This window comes from Misgurnus anguillicaudatus, chromosome 5, assembly GCF_027580225.2.
Source record: "Misgurnus anguillicaudatus chromosome 5, ASM2758022v2, whole genome shotgun sequence".
Classification (NCBI taxonomy): Eukaryota; Metazoa; Chordata; class Actinopteri; order Cypriniformes; family Cobitidae; genus Misgurnus; species Misgurnus anguillicaudatus.
In genome coordinates this window covers 9,923,073-9,941,584 of record NC_073341.2, presented here as the reverse complement: position 1 = coordinate 9,941,584, position 18,512 = coordinate 9,923,073, and the positions used below count along the sequence as shown (strand labels likewise).

Here is an 18,512-nt window from a genome sequence, read left to right as displayed (position 1 = left end):
TACACAAATTGATTATAGACTTGTTTGTTAATTTTTTTAAAGATCATTTTAAACTTTACCTCTATGGATTTATACCGGAGTCATTTGTGCTGGTACGATCACGTGGAGATCAGAGATGGATATTGGAGGAAAGCACCGCTGAAAGGTCGAAATTCAATTCAGTTTACATTCATTTGCATAGCGCTTTTCACAATGCATATTGTTTCAAAGCTGCTTTGCAGTAAATAAAGTTGTTAGATAGTATCATAAGGTTTCAAATGTGTATATTCTCGCAATTATACTGTAGGAGATAATAGAGTGTATTATATATGTAATTTTTTATAGTTTTTATGTGATCCAAAGCTGAAATAAACCTCTTGATGTTTTTAAAAGAAGAAAATGAAGCTTGTTGATGAATAATTTTCTTGTGACTGCACGTACAGGTCGATTCTGTGGGGATAAATTACCCGAGCCCATCATTTCAACAGACAGTCGGCTGTGGATTGAGTTTCGCAGTAGCAGTAACTGGGTTGGAAAAGGCTTCTCTGCCGTTTATGAAGGTACTTTAATATTTGACAACATTTAAAGAAAGTATGACGATGCATTTTAAGTGCTGCTTTGTACACTTCTGTCTTGGTTTCAGTTTGAAAGTTTTGCTAGTTTCAACCTGGCGCAGTTTTCATTTACATGTTCAGCTTCACGTTGTTTAAATACTAGTGATGCAACAATACACTTAGTTCACGGTTCAATAGAATTTTCAGTTCTTGTCTGCGGTTTTCGGTTCGGTTTCGGTTCTGATGCCTTGGCCTATTAAAGTGTTTTTTTTTTATTATTCTATGCTTGGGTAACAGGAACATTGAGATGTTAAGAAGCAAAAATACTGGTTCTCTTTATTTTATGTAAATGCAAAAATCATCTTACACATTTCTAGTGTATTGATACAATAATATAAGATATAATTAAATAAAGATGTATAAAAATGATATCCTATTCAAACTGGGGAACGTGTGAATTCATTACATTACATAAATTGCCCATTTTATATACCTGTACTTAGTAAATTAAACTTTACATTGTAAATGAAGGCTACTGTTAAAGGTGCAGTGTGTAATTTTTAGAAGGATCTTTTGACAGAAATGCAATATAATATACAAAACTATATTATCAGGGGTGTATAAAGACCTTTCATAATGAATCGTTATGTGTTTATTACCTTAGAACGAGACCTTTTTATCTACATACACAGAGGGTCCTCTTACATGGAAGTCTCCATTTTGTGCCACCATGTTTCTACAGAAGCCCTTTACGGACAATTTTTTTTACCAAGTTGTCTCCGACGATGACATGTTTGTCCGGTGGCAGCTACCGTAGCTTCTCTATGTGTTTCAAAAGCGAGGGGTGAGCAGTGGACTAATATGCAACCTCACCACTAGATGCCGCTAAAATTTACACACTGCACCTTTAGGTCCAACATCATGCTGTCTGTGTAGAAACCAAAAGTGCGTTCCTCAATCAAGATTACTGGTGGGATTTATTTTAGCATCATGCGCATTCTCTTCTTGAGTTAAACTTTTCAACTTGGGCGGAAGACGTGTTTGAGGCAAACAACGCGCGTTTGCATCAATAACAAGCCCAATTTGCGTCATTCGCATTGCCCCACGCGAATTTGCATCTTTACATTGATGTATGTTGTATGTAATCTACACGCGCAAATAATTAATCCACACCTCAGATTTAAAAGACAGTGGTGCTGCTTCTTTTTGTTGTCGTACTTCTGTTGTGTGTGTGCGCGCGAATGAAATTTGAGACCAGCATTGCAAGCAGAGTTCAAGCAGAGTTAACGCAGCTAGCGCACAGTGATTGAATATCAACTCGCTGTGGCATTTAAGCATGAAGATCACGCGGGCACGCACATTAACAAAAGTGCAGGGAATATAAAACTGGCAGATTTGGATGGATAAACCGAAAAAAAAAACCACGCAATTCACATGCGCGTATTGGACCGTGGGGGTCGAACCGAACGGTTCAATATTATATTGAGAATTGTGGCATCCCTATTAAATACCAATTGTTTTTCGCCCAATTTTGCGCCCATGGACGGTCTGGTCTAAAACGAGGTGTGTTCAGGCACATTGTTGGTGTGACTACGCCATTGACCAACAAAAACCTAGTCTAAAGTCTATGGCACAATATTGTTTTTGTTATTTAATGAGCGTGTTAGTAGGCTAATATGCGCCTATAAACAGGACGACAACGTGCGTTTGCTTATCACATGGATCCAGGCAGCACAAAAACGTTTTAAAATATGAAAAATCAAAGAATTTAAATGTAAAAGATCATTACTGAGTCTCTTGGACATAAATGAGGATCGATTATGAGACGTTAGAAGGCGTTAGTATTTTTAGAGTACAAACCTATTCTTGCATATTTGTAAATTATTTTTGAGATAATGATCATGTAGTCTATCCGTTTACAGTAATTTAAAGCCTGCTAATTGTACTTCCATGACTGAAAGATAACGACTTTTTAAGGTTTTAATACCAAAAATAACAGTTTCAATACAAATAAAAATAACGTAATATTTAAATACCAATCTTAAACTGGTGGTCCTCTTCCTCCGCTTAGTTTTTCAGTTTACAAATTCCGCCATCTAAATAGGGATTAGACAACTGGTTTTTAAAGGGAATGAGAGCTAAGATTCTCATTGGTTTATTGAACGTTACACCCAAAACACACCCATTACGAGAATAGGAACAACCCTTTTAGGCAGTGCGCTTGGCGCACAAACCATTTTTCCCGTCGTTAAATTAGCAAAAGTGGAGTCTGACATGCCTGTTTAGACCGTGCGCTTTAGACTATGCGCTTAGATCGTTAAAATAGGGCCCTTAAACTACCAAGTGTATGGCTGGCTGGTGATGGCAAAGTACATACTGTACTTTTTACATATACTGTAGTAAGACATAACAACTATTATTAGGGCATACTACAATGTACTCTAAATACTCACACACTCACTGTTTATGGGATCTCATATAGTTTGAAATTCAAAGATGCAGCCGGCTGCACATTTCAGGGTCACTGCTCGAGGGCGATGTGAATGCGGAGTGTTGGAAAAAATTGAAATATCGTTGCTCTCAAAACAAATGCGTTTGACAATTGTTCCTGTAGATGTTTTGTCCCACAAACCTGCATCCAGCCCTCGAATCACATTTGGGTTTCCATTAGGTGCAGTTGTGTCATTTTTATGTCATGACTATTTTCATGCTCAATATACTTCTGGTACTGTATGTCGAGGCCTGTATTACAAAAATATCTATTTTGTTTTAGATAAAAGCAAATACGATGCTGATTGTCGAGACACTGTTGTCTGTTCTTGCAGCTATTTGCGGCGGAGAGGTGAAGAAAGACAACGGTCAGATTCAGTCTCCAAATTACCCAGATGACTACAGACCCAACAAAGTGTGTGTGTGGAAGATAACAGTGTCTCAGGGCTACCACGTAGGCTTGACCTTCCAGTCTTTTGAGGTGATTAAATGTTATCACTGTGTTATAATCATAACACCTTGCTGTGTATTGTCGGAGAGGAGATGGTGTAGAGCTGGAAATAAATAGTATAGGACTGAAAAAATCACTGTGGAGAGATCACAGCTTAGTTTAGCTTTGTCAGGCCGATGCCAATGTGTTATTGTGCTGACTTTGGGTTTGGTTTATATTGGCTTACGTTTCGTACCAGCTGGTGTAAATAAACACCAAGCCTACTTGATCTTTGTGTTTGAGATCTTTTATTTTAAAGGAAAGGGTATAATGTGGAAAATATGCTTGGCACATAGTGTTAGCGACCTTGTTTGATGAATTCCTTGTCAAAGTTCACATTTTAATGCAGTATGCATCAAATAAAAACGCATGTTCTGTTATTTCAATCCCAGATCGAGAGGCACGACAACTGTGCATATGACTACCTGGAAGTTCGGGATGGGAATTCGGAAAGCAGTCCCCTGCTGGGCAGATTTTGTGGTTATGACAAACCCGATGATATCAAATCCAGCTCCAACCAGCTCTGGATGAAATTTGTGTCTGACGGTTCTGTAAACAAGGCTGGTTTTGCTGCTAATTTCTTTAAAGGTGAGATACTACAACCTGTTATATTTCATTTTTTATGTTTTATTTGGTTTCGCAGTTAAATATGCCATGGCTCTTGTCATTGCAGAAATGGATGAATGTTCGAGGCCTGACAACGGTCGCTGTGAGCAGCGTTGTGTTAACACACTCGGCAGTTACAAGTGCGCTTGTGACCCTGGTTATGAGCTGGCCGCTGATAAGCGAAGCTGTGAGGGTGAGTATGTTGTGAACGTTTTGCCCCACGTTTTTCCTTTTGGCAATGTTATTTCAGTCATGCAATACTAAAGTCCTATCTACTAAATTATGATTGGTTCATTTAACTGGAAAGCGGGGCTTGTGTCGCCAGAGCTGCTATATTGAGCGTTGCAGTTCCCTATTCCTTATTTATTGTAATAGCAGTGCTGCATTATTATAAATATCATTTTTTGCCCAAGACCATTGGTCATTAGCATAAGTTAACTCTTTCCCCACCATTGACAAATTATCTTGTCAATTAAGAGAAAACACTTCCCTGCCAATCGACGAGTTTTTACGGCAATCCATATTTCCGCTATTATACACTTGGTGCCGCTCTAACTCAACTTATTCAATTGAATTTTATTTATATAGCGCTTTTCACAATTGTTAATTATTTCAAAGCACCTTTACATTAATAGATGTAGGAAAAAGCATAGAAAAGCGAGCATAGTAATAATGTAACGTATACAGTAAAGTAAGTTAAGCCAATATTGGCGAACTCTCCAGGCGTTTAAAAAAATCCTTGGAGAAAAACCCTCCTGGCTAGTCCAGGGGGAAAACTCCTAGGAGGAGAAAAACCCCTAAGAGAGATACAATGCCAATGACGAGTTTTTACGGCTATATATATATATATATATATATATATATATATATATATATATATATATATATATATATATATATATATATATATATATATATATATATATATATATATATATATATATATATATATATATATATATATATATATATATATATATATAGAAAAACCCACCTTGCTAGTCCAGGGGGAAAACTCCTAGGAGGAGAAAAACCCCTAAGAGAAATACAGAAATATATAGCCGTAAAAACTCGTCATTGGCAGGGAAGTGTTTTCTCTTAATTGACAAGATATATATATATATATATATATATATATATATATACTATCAGGGTAAGCAGATTAAATGGGTTCTGCCAGTGGTAGTTGGTCAGGCATCGGCTGGGCATCACGTTGAAGGACGGTCAGTAGATCAGTGGTGTTATGACCTTCACAGCATCAGGAACTGGGTCTGTTTGTCTCATTGTCGAGGACTAGACAGGGAGAGAGATACAGAATCCTATAAGCGTAGGGGCCGTTCACATGTAATGCAAGTGTCATACGCAATTGTGGTTTAAATCAGCTCGGTTCCAGACAGGCTAACTATTGCGGCATAAGTATATTACCCAGATGAGTTATGTGAATGCTTCGTTCTGGACAAACTAACTATTGCGGGATAAGTACATTTACTGGACATTTAAAACACTGAAGCATCCACTGATCCAAAAACAGTAAAAATTTTGCGTACGTTTTGATTATCAGTCTGAATCTGATCTCTAACAAAAGTCATGTATAAAAATGCAATTATTTCAGCTTTTTGCTCAAAATTTGGTATTTTTAAAGAAACTCTTTTGATAAAAGAGAACAAATGAAAATAAGATGAAACTTTTTGTTTGTTTGTTTAAAAGCAGAAGGTCTGTTTTTCCATTTGATATATTGTATGTTTACTAATTTAAAGATTAACATTTTTTGGAAGTCATTAGATAAAATCATAAAAAAATGCTGGTGATGGCTGGCAACATTTTTTTTTTAAACACTGGTGGGGAAAGAGTTAACACTGCGTTTTTAAAACAAGTCTGACCTACGGCTACAAAAAGCTTTGACTAGTGTAGTCTAAACAGTTTGCAACCGGCCACATATTTAAATCGTTAATGAAAGCGACATTGCATAAAAAATTGCACAGCAACAATTTCCACTGGCCTTGGTAGTGTAGTGATAAATGTAAGATTTTATTTAAAAGATGCGATCAGTTTAGGGCAAAGACAGTATGTTGGTGTTATTTATGGTCCTGGGTAGTGAATATTTTTAAAAACATACTAGAAGGTTTTACAAACACTCCCTCTATCTAGTCCTGCACATAACATTGGCTGAGCCAGTGTTGCTTTGTCAGTCTAAATAGGATACTCAAACAGATTAATGTTTTATGGCATTACCGTTTCGTGGGAAATAGACACAATTATAATTGTTCTGCGTATTAGTCTTGGATAGACAAGTATTTTAACATCAAGATTTTTGGAAAAGGCTATTATCTTAAAGCGATACTCCAGCCAAATGAATTACCCCATGATTTACTCACCCTGAAGCAATCCGGGATACAAATGTCCATCATCTTTCAGATGAGCACATTTGAAATATTTTTTAGTAAATGTACCTGCTTTTCCAAACGTATAATGGGAGAAAATGGCAATCAGGGAATAACTTCTGACTTAAAACCCCCCAAAAGTGCATTCATCCTTCACAGAAGTAATCCACACAACTACAAGTGGTTAATAAAGGTCTTCTGTGGGTAAAAAAGTCCATGTTTTAAAACTTTATAAACTATTATAACTAGCTTCCGGTAACAACGTGCCCATGACAAGTGCTCACTACACCAAATCTCATGGCATCCAAGATGGCATTGTTACAGGAAGCTAGTTATTACAGTTTATAAAGTTTGAAATCTGGATATTTTTCTTACAAAATCAAATCGATTACCTGGAGAAGACCCTTTATTAACCCCTCTGTGAAGGATGAATGCACTTTATTGGGGTTTTAAGTCAGAAGTTGTTACCTGGTTCCTGTTTTCTACCATTATAAAGCTTGGAAAAGCAAGTACATTTACTAAAATAACTCTAAATGTGCTTGTCTGAAAGATGATTGGCATATGTATCTCAGATTGCTTAAAGGGGAGTAAATAATTTGGTCATTTTGATATTTGGCTGGAGTATCCCATTAAGCAGCTTTCAGCAGTGACTACACTCTGCCTCTAGTGGTCATTCTGTGCCATTGCGCCATCTTAATTAAAACTGCTTGCTCTGTTGACTTTCTGCCAACATCTGTTTTGTGCTGTTGGCTTGAGGCTGCCAGCAAGTTGTGAGCACCTCAAAAGCATCAAAGCAGCCCTCTGTTGTCAGAAACGATCAGGAAGTTCAGATCTGTTTTCTTTCGGAACAAAGCGTCAGAAAATACGATGCAAGTTTAGGGTCAAAGCATCCCGAGTGTTGTTTAACAGCCGCTGTCTTTTATTATAGTGTGGGTACGTGAATCAGTTGCTAGGACAGCGCGTACCCTTCAGCTATATCAGGCAAAAATTTGTTGAAATGTGTTCATACATGCGCTGAGAATGACTCAACAGATCTGATGGTGACAGACAGCAGCGATTGGAAAACGATTCCTGGTTAGATAAAAAGAAAAATCGTCCAAGCACGGCTTCTCTGTGGCTCTCAGATCGGCGGAAAATCCAACATTATGAAAATGACCGTTTCTCGTTTGCTCAAAGAACAGAAAGGAATCATTGGGCAACAATCCTGTGGGAAAAGAGATGTGCACAAAGCTAAACTTCAAGGCACTGGTTTTCCAAAGGCATTTAAGTGGCATGGTGGTAACCATGGAAACGTCTCTTCCCAAGCGCATGTGCTTCGTGGAAATCGCTGCAGGGGATCCGTTCGTTAATTTGGATCATACCGCACTTAACCAAACTACTCTGTCTTTCTGCTTTATGTTTTCTGAGTTACAAAGCCTGAGGTCTCCTCTTTGTGTATTTGAATTAAAACAGGACTGTTCTGGTATTTTATGTGTAGCATATGCCAGTTTAGACAAATCACATCTCGGGTCAGCTTGACAGATCGTTTTTGTGCATATGTGCATGCATATATGTAGTCTCCTACTCTAATACTCTTCATATTAGTTTTTTTCTTAAGTAACCCTCTTCGAAAGTGCAGTACCACAATGCTTTTGTTGTCAAGGTTTCTGCACCAAAATCTGTTGTTTTGCACGACATTTACTACACCATCTCTCTTAGGATTAAACAAACAGGCTGTTTGGCTACTGTCCCTTTAAAGTCCCCCTGTAGTCACAAATTGTATCAGTTTAAACTCGTATTTGAGCATCATAATAGCATATGTAAATATGTTGGACCTGTCACAGTAATTTCTTCATGCTTTAAAACAGCTTAAATGTAACTCTACACCCCTCGCCTCATTTAGTATATTGTGATAAATATGCAAATTAGTCACTGCCTCCACTCTTTTGCACCACCTCGGACCATAGATATATATGTAAATAGATGCTACATTCGGCAATTTCAGACACATAATTGTGCGTTCACACCAGATGTGAATAAAGTCAAATAAATCCTTCTATTCGGGCGTAGTTGGACTCTGGAACATTTTGAATTAACTCGCTTCATGCGCGCATGAAATTCATAAAGTTCAAAATCACTCGTTACGTGCTTCAACCGTCCGAAACGCTAATTTCACATCATGTAATTCGCTCGAATGCAAAATGAGTGTTTTGTGTAGTTAACGCGCGTAACGAGTGTTTTGTGTGAATCACGCGAGTTGAAAAATCTAAACTTTGGCGGATATATGTGTGACCTTAACGAATCTGCAGGTTGGCTATCGCGGCTTTGCATTGACATGTAAATCACTTGCTCTTAACGCTTCATTCAAATATGCGAATTAGTCACCGCCTCCGACTCTTCAATCTTTTGCACCACCTCGGACCATAGATATATATATGTAAATAGATGCTACATTCGGCAGTTTGTAACAATCAGGCCTATCGGTTGTGTCACAAAATATATATAAGGGGTCAGATTTTACTGTGTGAGATTTAAAGAGTCAAGCAAGGGTAATCAACTTAAATAAGTGTATTTACAAACACAAGACTTAAAACAACACACTAAAAACTCAAGACTGTTAAAAGAAAGGAATATAAAAACCAAACCTAAAACAATCCAAAAGTCCAAGTCTACTAAAAGTACAAGTGTTCTCCCGCGTATATATAATTATAGTGTAATCCACAAACGTTCTGGAAGGGTAAGTCCACAAAGAAAGAAACTCCGCAATCCAAACAGTTGTGTAGCTTTAGCATATGCTAACAATGTGCTTCTGCTGCTTCCTTTTATACTGGCATTGTTTCCTGTCATGTGATTACTCACATGACAGGCCGCCCAAACAAAATAAAAGACATAAACACATAAAATAGCAAAAGGATTAAAATGGAATAAAATGGCTAAGAAAACATGTAAAACCTATTTAAAACTCAAATATACATAAAACCACAATACAATGTATAAAATGAGTGGTAACATGTTTCTTGTGTGATGGTGTCACAAGTTTCAGACACATAATTGTGCATTCACACCAGATGCGAATAAAGTGAATAAAATCGTGCTGTTCGCGCGTAGTTGGACGCTTGAACATTTTAAGTTATCTCGCTTCATTCGCGCATTAAATTCATGAAGTTCAAATTTTTGAACTTGCACGATTTGTGCATATCACTCGTTACGTGCGTCAACCATCCGAAACAGTCATTTCGCATTAGAACGAATTTCATGGTGCGAAATTTGCATTTCGGATGGTTGACACACGAAAAGAGTGATTTGTGTGAATCACGCGAGTTAAAAAATCTTAACTTTGGCGGGTATTCGTGCCACATTAGCGAATCTGCAGGTTGTCTATCGCGTCTTTGCATTGACTTAAAATGTAAATCACTTGCGCTTAACGCTTCATTCAAATATGCGAATTAGTCACCGCCTCCGACTTCACTCTTTTGCACCGCCTCGGACCATAGATATATATGTAAATAGATGCTACATTTGGCAGTTTCAGACACATAATTGTGCGTTCCCACAAGATGCGAATAAAGTGAATAAATTGTGCTGATCGCGCGTAGTTGGACGCTTGACGCTTGATGCTTCATGCGCGCATGAAATTCATGAAGTTACATTTTTTAACTTGCACGATTTGTGCATATCACTCGTTACGCGTGTCAACCATCGGAAACACTGATTTCACATTTGAGCGAATTACATGGTGCGAAATTAGCGTTTCAGACGGTTGACGCACATAACGAGTGATTTGCGTGAATCACGCGAGTTGAAAAATCTGAACTTTGGCGGCTATTCGTGCCACATAGTAAGTGCTGTAACCTGATGTAACCTGATGTTGCAAGTGTGAGCATCACAGAAGCAGATCTGAAGCAGCTGTGCTGCGATCATTTTAGCGGCAAGCCGAACTGGTACTACTGATCCACGCGTTCAACCGTGATGATGTTATTGATTACATGTTTGTAACGTTGGAAAGGCAATTTGAAACCGCAGGAATAAGACTGTCTCCAATTTTATGCTGTTGAATGATAGACATATAAACAGCAATGAAAACCAGATTTTCCCCACAAAGTTTAAGACTACAGTACTTATGTGGTTTATCAGTACTGCAAAAATATTGTGATCACATGTAAAACGTGTGGTTTTGGAACATTTTCATGTGAATCCCTTGTAAATTCCTGTGTAAAAATCACATGTAAAATGCATATTCTTTAAGTGTTTGTGTGTAATATTAAATAAGCATCAGTTCTACAGTTGTGAATGGACATCTATGAGGCAAGCAGAAATGTAAGGCTGTCTACGGATACAAACTAAAGTGGGACTTGGTATTACTTCCTGTGGTTATTGAGATAATGCAACACTAATTGTCGATAGAGCTTTTATTGAACCCATCACTTTCCTTTATACTACCATATATCATGAATCCAAATGTGTTTGTCTTATGTTCTTTTCTAGCTGCCTGTGGTGGTTTCATTACCAAGCTGAACGGATCCATCACCAGCCCAGGTTGGCCCAAAGAGTATCCGCCCAACAAGAACTGTATATGGCAGCTAGTGGCACCCACGCAGTACCGCATCACCCTTCTGTTCGACGTATTCGAGACGGAGGGGAACGATGTGAGCACTAGGTTTTTGCTTCACAGTGGGGTGGGTTTGTCTGGTTCATTTCAGCTCAATTGGTGTAAATCACCCAGCGTTTGGAAAATCACATTCATTTCTTACTCACTTACATAGCGCTGATGGCTCACAGCACTTTTGCTGGAACAGTCACATAATGAACATGCTGGTGAAAAAAGCATTTTCTAACCTTGTTAATTGATGGAGCATTGCATCGAAACAATTGAGGAGCACAGATGCAAAACCCTCTAAGTGCGTCTGATCTTTAGTATTTTTCTTTAATGAAAAGGTTATTAGTCAGTAATTGAAATGCCTTATTTATTTACAAATGTAACATATTTTCACAAATTTGACTGTGAAATTTGTCTTTTGTGGCAGAACCCTCTAAGTGCATGCACACTTTTTTGGCAAAACCCTCTAAATACATATTAAAATATCCACATTTTTGGACAAGACGTAGTAAACTGTTGCGAAATCACCAAAGATCTAACTAGAAACATTGCAAATGATGAAACCTCGTCATTTATCAAATTAATCTTTCGTGAACTTTTAAAAAAAGGATATTTCTTTTTGTGATTTATTTGTTATTATTTTCCATTATTGCACAATGTGATATTTCTAAATTGCGTCAGACTGGGATTAAGCAGATTAACATATAATACATGCCCAGAGCATTTGGTCAATGCCATTATCTCATTTTGACATTTAAAGGCTTTTGCATCTGAGCTGCTCATATCTTTATTTACAATTATGCATTTGGCAGATGCTTTTATCAAAACTGACTTGCATGCATTACAAGGCATACATTTTTATCAGTATACGTGTTCCCTGGGTTCAAATTCTTGACCTTTTGCACCGCTTACACAAGGCTGTACCACTGAGACTAACACAAGTTTTAACAAAAGCAAACAAAGGGCGGTGCAGCTATTTATTGTCTTTTTAAGCTCTTAAACTACATGTAGGACATTTTAGGTTTGTTTCCACTGATTTACTGAGTCATAATAAAGTAGCAACAGCATTGCATTAGAGCTAAATGAAAGCAGTGATCATGAATTGTTCAGTGAATAGGCTTTGCTTGAACTTTTTAAAACAGGCATTATTATGTCGAACAAATATAGTTTTTATAGCTTCAAGCTTAAATAAACAGTTAACAGATTGTGTTCCAAATTACCAGCCTTTATATATATATAATTGCTTGCTAAATAAATTGCCTGTCGATTAATGCAATGTTTTAACAGTGAAAAGTGTAAATAGCCTTTAGCTGTGCTTAGTCGTGCATGCCAATTCTCATTCTGGAGAACTACAGTACAACTTTCACGAGCATTATTTATGAAAATATTGCCAAGTTTTCAGTTGTGTTGTGATAGAATAAAACCAGGAGATGTACTTGTTTATTCTGGAAAGCTGTTATCATCATTTCTGTATCGGGAACATTTAGATTGTTGTGCTCAAAACAGCAAGATTAATAAATCACACTTCTTACCCCACTTTCTGTTTAAAGCAATAGTTCACCCCGAAATTAAATTTAGGGCAGATTTTACTAAGCCTCAAGCCATCATGGCTGTTTATGACTTTCTTCTTTTCAGTCAGAGTTATATTAAATAATATCCTGTTTTTTCCCAGCTCTATAATAGCATTGGACAGTGCCCCATTTTTAAACCTTCAAAAAGCGCATCCAAGTGATGAGTTTTTGCAAGAAAAAACATTTATATTTCAAACTTCATAAATGATGATCACTGCCTTCAGGCAATGGTCACGTGCATGTTCATGAGGGAAACAAATACACAAATTTTCATTGCGAATACTCATTGCTTTAATAATTTTATGGACTTGTTGGTAACACTTTACTTGAATGACATGACACCTTCATAATCATGACATGACACGTGTTATGAACATGATAGAGAGATTTTATGCACGCTTATGACGACTGTCATTAAGTGTCATTTGTTGAATGATGTCATTTTTAATGCAAAGATGACATTGTTTGAGATGTCTTTGTTATGACAACTTGACATTAACCAATACATCACAACTTGTCATAAATCTGTCATAAACATGACATAGCAGAATGATTATCAAACTTAAGAAACTACCTAGCTTTATGGGTTAACTTTACATTAAACTGTCATTTAAATGTCATTAAGTGTTAATACTCTGTCAAATAAGTTTAAATACAAAATGCAACAGACACATCAAAAGATTATACTTTATGTATGTGCACAATTAAATTTTGTGACATAGAAGAAAAAACATTTATTAATTTAATGTAATTAACTGTTTTTCCAGCGATGTTGACCCAACGCTGCATGGCTTAAGCCATTATTGTACCGTTTACATTTAATTTTAGGTGAATTGGTCTCCAAATGCAATAAAATATTATTTAAATTTTATTATTATTGTTAGTATTATTATTATTGTTGTTGTTATTATTATTATTATTATTATTTATTAGTATTATTATTAGTAGTATTATTATTACTGGATAATTGATTTTATTTCTAAAACACATGGAGGAAACTAAAAAAAACGTTAAGAACTGAAGAATATTCATGACGTTGTTTAACACTTAATGACATTTTAATAACAAATTATATTTGTAGCACTGTAGTTGAGGTCAAGAAAAATATTTATGACGCTGTTATAAAACTATATGACAGAGTATTACCACTTAATGACATTTTAATGACAAATTCAATTTGTTTCACTGGTCAGTTATGTTGTCTTGGTAATATCAAGTTGTCATGACAAAGACATTTCAAACAATGTCATCTTTGCATTACAAATGAAATAATTCAACAAATGACACTTAATGACAGTCGTCATAAACGTCCATAAAATCTCCTTCATGTTCATAACACGTGTCATGTCATGATTATGAAGGTGCCATGTCAGTCTTATGAACACCCCTTCAAGTAAAGTGTTACCAATTTGTTTTTGGATGGATGGATGGATGCACTTATTGCAGCTTTAAATTGGGGCACTATCCAATCCCATTTAAAAGCTGAAAGGAGCCGAGATATTATTTCATATAACTCTGACTGTGTTTGGCTGAACAAATAAAGAAAGCATAAAAATGGCTAGAATGGCTTAAGGTTGAGTAAATATGGACACATTTTCATTTTGGGGTGAACTGTTTCTTTATTGTGTACATTATACAAAACAGCATAGTAACAATAAATGATTTCTCTTTATGCATGTTATTAAGGCAGAAAAGAAATGTAGAGGCAGGACTTGATTTTATCATCCATGATTGATGTTATGGTTAAAGTGTGCATTTGGAAGTGAGATTAAAAATCAAGAGGGTTTGGTTACGTCAGCTAAAATTCATTTTAAATGTGGAGTAAGTTTGAAGTGATGTAATACAAGAGTACATTTTGATAAAAGGCTTTAAACGCATCCAAAGTTGGCTGAACTTTCAAATTCTCAAACGGATACTGATACATGACTCAAGTTTACTCTCTCTTGTATAGGTGTGCAAGTATGATTTTGTTGAGGTGAGGAGCGGTTTGTCTGCCGACTCCAGGCTGCATGGGAAGTTCTGCGGAGCTGAGAAACCGGAGGCCATCACCTCCCAATACAACAACATGCGCATCGAGTTCAAATCTGACAACACTGTTTCCAAAAAAGGCTTCAAGGCTCAGTTTTTCTCAGGTGAGCGCCTGTGTGTGTGTATGAGTAAGTGAGTTTAGATGATGATGTTTGTCTATGTAAGTGTGTTTTACGGCTGCTCTCCCTGCAGATAAAGACGAGTGCTCAAAGGAAAACGGCGGTTGTCAGCATGAATGCGTCAATACTTTTGGCAGCTACAGTTGTCAGTGTCGAAGTGGCTTCGTACTGCATGAGAATAAACACGACTGCAAAGAAGGTGAGAGATATCATTTTTTGTTACAGTATGTCTAGAAATCTGAGTGGATGCGTGTGGTAAAAACACAGCAATGTTTAAAAAAAGGGTTTGGTAGATAAAAAAAGTTGTCCCAAAAGTAGCTATTTGGTCTGTATTGAATGTTGTTATAGTTTTATAGGAACACAATGCAAACTAAAAATAGTTTTTCTATACAATGATAGCTGAAAGTGACGCACGAACTGATTTTGCCAAGTGGTTGATGTCCTCAGGGCAACATATTGTGTTGACCCTAGGACAACATTTTTCTAAATAAAACCTAAACCTACCCCAAACCCCTAACCTAACCATAACCAAACCCTAAAATCAGAGGGACATGATAAGTGACACAATGGTCTAGAAACAGCTAATCTTGGTTGTAAGCTTAAACTTAAAACAAACTATAATCTTATTTCTGAAATCTGATTGGCTGATTGAAATGTTGTCCCAGGGTCAACATAATATTGCCCTGAGGACATTAACCACTTGGCAAAATCAGGAGAGCCTGAAAGTGACCATGGAGTTAAATTATACTTTTTAATTTGTCATTCGCTGACAATCATTTTTTTAATGTCACTTTTGAATGTAAGCACAAATAAGTTATTAGGTAACATTTTAAGTGAATGGATGAAATTCACATAAGAAGAAGAACATAAGAAGTTGGTGTCCTAATGATTTTTGGCATAAAAATTATGATTTTGACCCTTATGATGAATTGTTCGCTATTGCTACAAATACTGTATACTCGCGCGACTTATGACTTTTGTTTTGTGGTCCAGGGTCACATGTATATCACACATATATATCAAAAGTTAAAGTCAAAGTTGATTCTGAGGAACTACTTTGTTTGGCGGAAGAGTAATATTTGTACTAATATAATTACAACTTATTTGTGTTTTATTCTATAAAATCCTGCTATGCATATGAAGTAACTGTTTTATAAAAGCAATAAGCCCCGCGAAGCAGTGGTGTTACAGTGCATTTTATAACTGCTAAGGGGGTTTAACAAAAATGTTAAAAAAATGCACTGGTAACCCACTGCTTCTTGGGGCTTATTGCTTTATATTTGCATTATTTGAGCTTAAAAAACAAAAGTTGTGGTACATTTTGATCAAGTTTAATTGTTGGTCAGAAATATGTTGTTGAATAGTGATTTTAGAGATGTCTTTCCCAATTCAAGTAGATAGGACTTTAGTGTTGCATGACTGAAATAACTGCACAAAGGAGTTGCAAACATGGCCGTCTAACACCACTTCTCTAAAGGGATTTTGATGTTACCAAAGGTACTCTAGACTTTTCGTTTCATTGACTTATATTCATATTCGTGCAGATCAGTCAGACCGAAAGGGCAAGCTCATGCGATGATATTTGGCAGGTCCCAGGTCTGATTTTATATCAAGTGGTGCGTTTTGACCAGTACAAAACCTGTATGTCACTGTGTGACCTTTTGCTCTACCGAAAGCACAAATGGGCGAAGCCAAAGATCATATTGATGAGCTGCCCCTTCCCCATTCCCCACAGCAACGTCCAACAAATACTCGCATGCAAGTCTAGTGTGACCGCAGCTTACGATTCTTCAAAGCTGCTTCTGTTCACAGGTGACTATATATTAGCTTATGGCACATTCAGTGCTTAAATGAGCTGTTTTATGATCAGGAGAAAGCCACACGTACTTGGCTCAGTTGCCAAACATTGGAGAATGGAAATTTTGTGTCGAAATTCCAAAAGGTGATATAATCCTTAAAAAATGTGGTATTTCTGTATTTCATGAAATTCTGCAGAATCCCTTTATGTCTGGATGTTCTCGGCTTCGTGTTGCTGTCTGAATATGCGTCGGCAGTCTTATTGTTTCATTTAACCTTTTAGCTCAAGACGGCTCGAAAAGCTTTACCATCGATTTCAGCTCACTGACACTAACAAGCTTCTGGATATTTTTAGAAAAGACAGAAAAAGAAAGACGGAGGCAGTGGTAGAGAGAAAAGAGCAAGACAAATGATGTGCGTGAAAGGGTTTGGAAATGCACGCCGAAAACAACAATTTGCTCGTACGATGAGAGCTCTATTTGTGTGTGTATCCGAACCACGTGTTATTGACTGTCGGAGGTGTCTTTTGCAGCCGGCTGTGATCACACTGTGAACAGTGTGAGTGGGACCATCACCAGCCCCAACTGGCCAGATAAATACCCCAGTAAGAAAGCCTGCACCTGGGCTCTCTCCACTACACCAGGACACCGGATTAAAATAGTATGTCATTTACACACAACCACATTACACTGCTCTCTTTCTTTATTTTTCTCTCTCTCTCTCTCTCTGAAATGTAAATCTAAAGAGAAACGACAATGACTGTAATAGATAGTAATGAACGAAATTTAGCTACCAAAAATGCAGCATTGCATACGAACAGAAAGAGGAACATGACATCATCTGATCTCTGTGATCTGAAAATATATAGGGCAGCATTTATTTATCACCGATTGATTGGATTTATTTCAGTTTTAAAATTGTATTATAATCGAATATTATGCGGACAAATGTGCAAATTGTTTACAAGAAGAACTGAGATGTAAATATTGTCAATTTTGTTTTCACATTTACTATTAGTCTTAAATATTACAGTAATATAGTAATATAGTTTAATATTTATATTATTTTATAAAGCGGTTAGTTCCAATCCTTGATTCTGATTGGTCAATAGGTGTGCTTTATTCACAATAAAACACTGCTATGACCGCTTCACCCAACGGTTCTATGTAATATCACTGCGCCCTTAGCAACACATAAACATATAATGAGACAAAGTCTGAGCACAGTTTGTTGTTTTAATTTGAGCTTTCATGTTGTTGTTCGCAGTCAGGGACTATTTTTTCTAGCGGAAGGAATGCTTTTATTGATTTAAGTTCATGAAAGTTGCACTCATTTTTTTTTACTTTAATATTGTGTAGTAACCGTTTTATAAAAGCAATAAGGTACTCGAGGCAAGTGCTGTATCATGAATAAGTAATGGCTGAAGGGGTTGCAGGCACTCCGCTTCGCGTCGTGCCTAACAACGCCCTTCAGCTGTTACTTATTCACGATACAGCACAGCCTCTCGTACCTTATTGCTTACATAATATATGTTAAACCATAATTATTATATCCTGTAGTTATAGTTATACTTGTCTTTTAGGCTTTTAATGAAATCGACATGGAGCCTCATTTAGAATGTGCTTACGACCACATTGAGATTTACGACGGTCGGGATGGGAAGGCGCCCAGCCTCGGCCGCTACTGTGGCACAAAGAAACCTCCACCAATCTTATCCAACGGCAACAAGATGTTTATACGTTTCTTCTCTGATAACTCTGTGCAGAAGAAAGGCTTCGAGGCTTCCCATACTGCAGGTGAGCAACACATAGTTTTGTTTGATTTTTTTAAATATATACTGTCATAAACTGACCATAAAAATGGTCCCTAGATGTCACCTTTTAAAGCAACACTATGTAGTTTCCATGTAAAAATGACTTAC

General features: G+C 36.8%; 1 protein-coding gene across 2 annotated transcripts in view; it reads left to right on the top strand.

Moving 5' to 3' along the window:
- The window catches only part of bmp1a (bone morphogenetic protein 1a), an 89,748-nt gene that overhangs the window by 58,834 nt on the left and 12,402 nt on the right, over positions 1-18,512 (top strand). For both annotated transcript variants that reach the window (XM_055167360.2, XM_055167361.2), the window contains exons 9-18: positions 43-145; positions 423-539; positions 3,359-3,504; positions 3,906-4,101; positions 4,187-4,312; positions 10,965-11,125; positions 14,599-14,779; positions 14,868-14,993; positions 17,124-17,251; positions 18,174-18,387. In XM_055167360.2, coding sequence (XP_055023335.2) covers positions 43-145; positions 423-539; positions 3,359-3,504; positions 3,906-4,101; positions 4,187-4,312; positions 10,965-11,125; positions 14,599-14,779; positions 14,868-14,993; positions 17,124-17,251; positions 18,174-18,387 — 1,498 coding nt within the window. The remainder of the gene's footprint in view (positions 1-42; positions 146-422; positions 540-3,358; positions 3,505-3,905; positions 4,102-4,186; positions 4,313-10,964; positions 11,126-14,598; positions 14,780-14,867; positions 14,994-17,123; positions 17,252-18,173; positions 18,388-18,512) is intronic.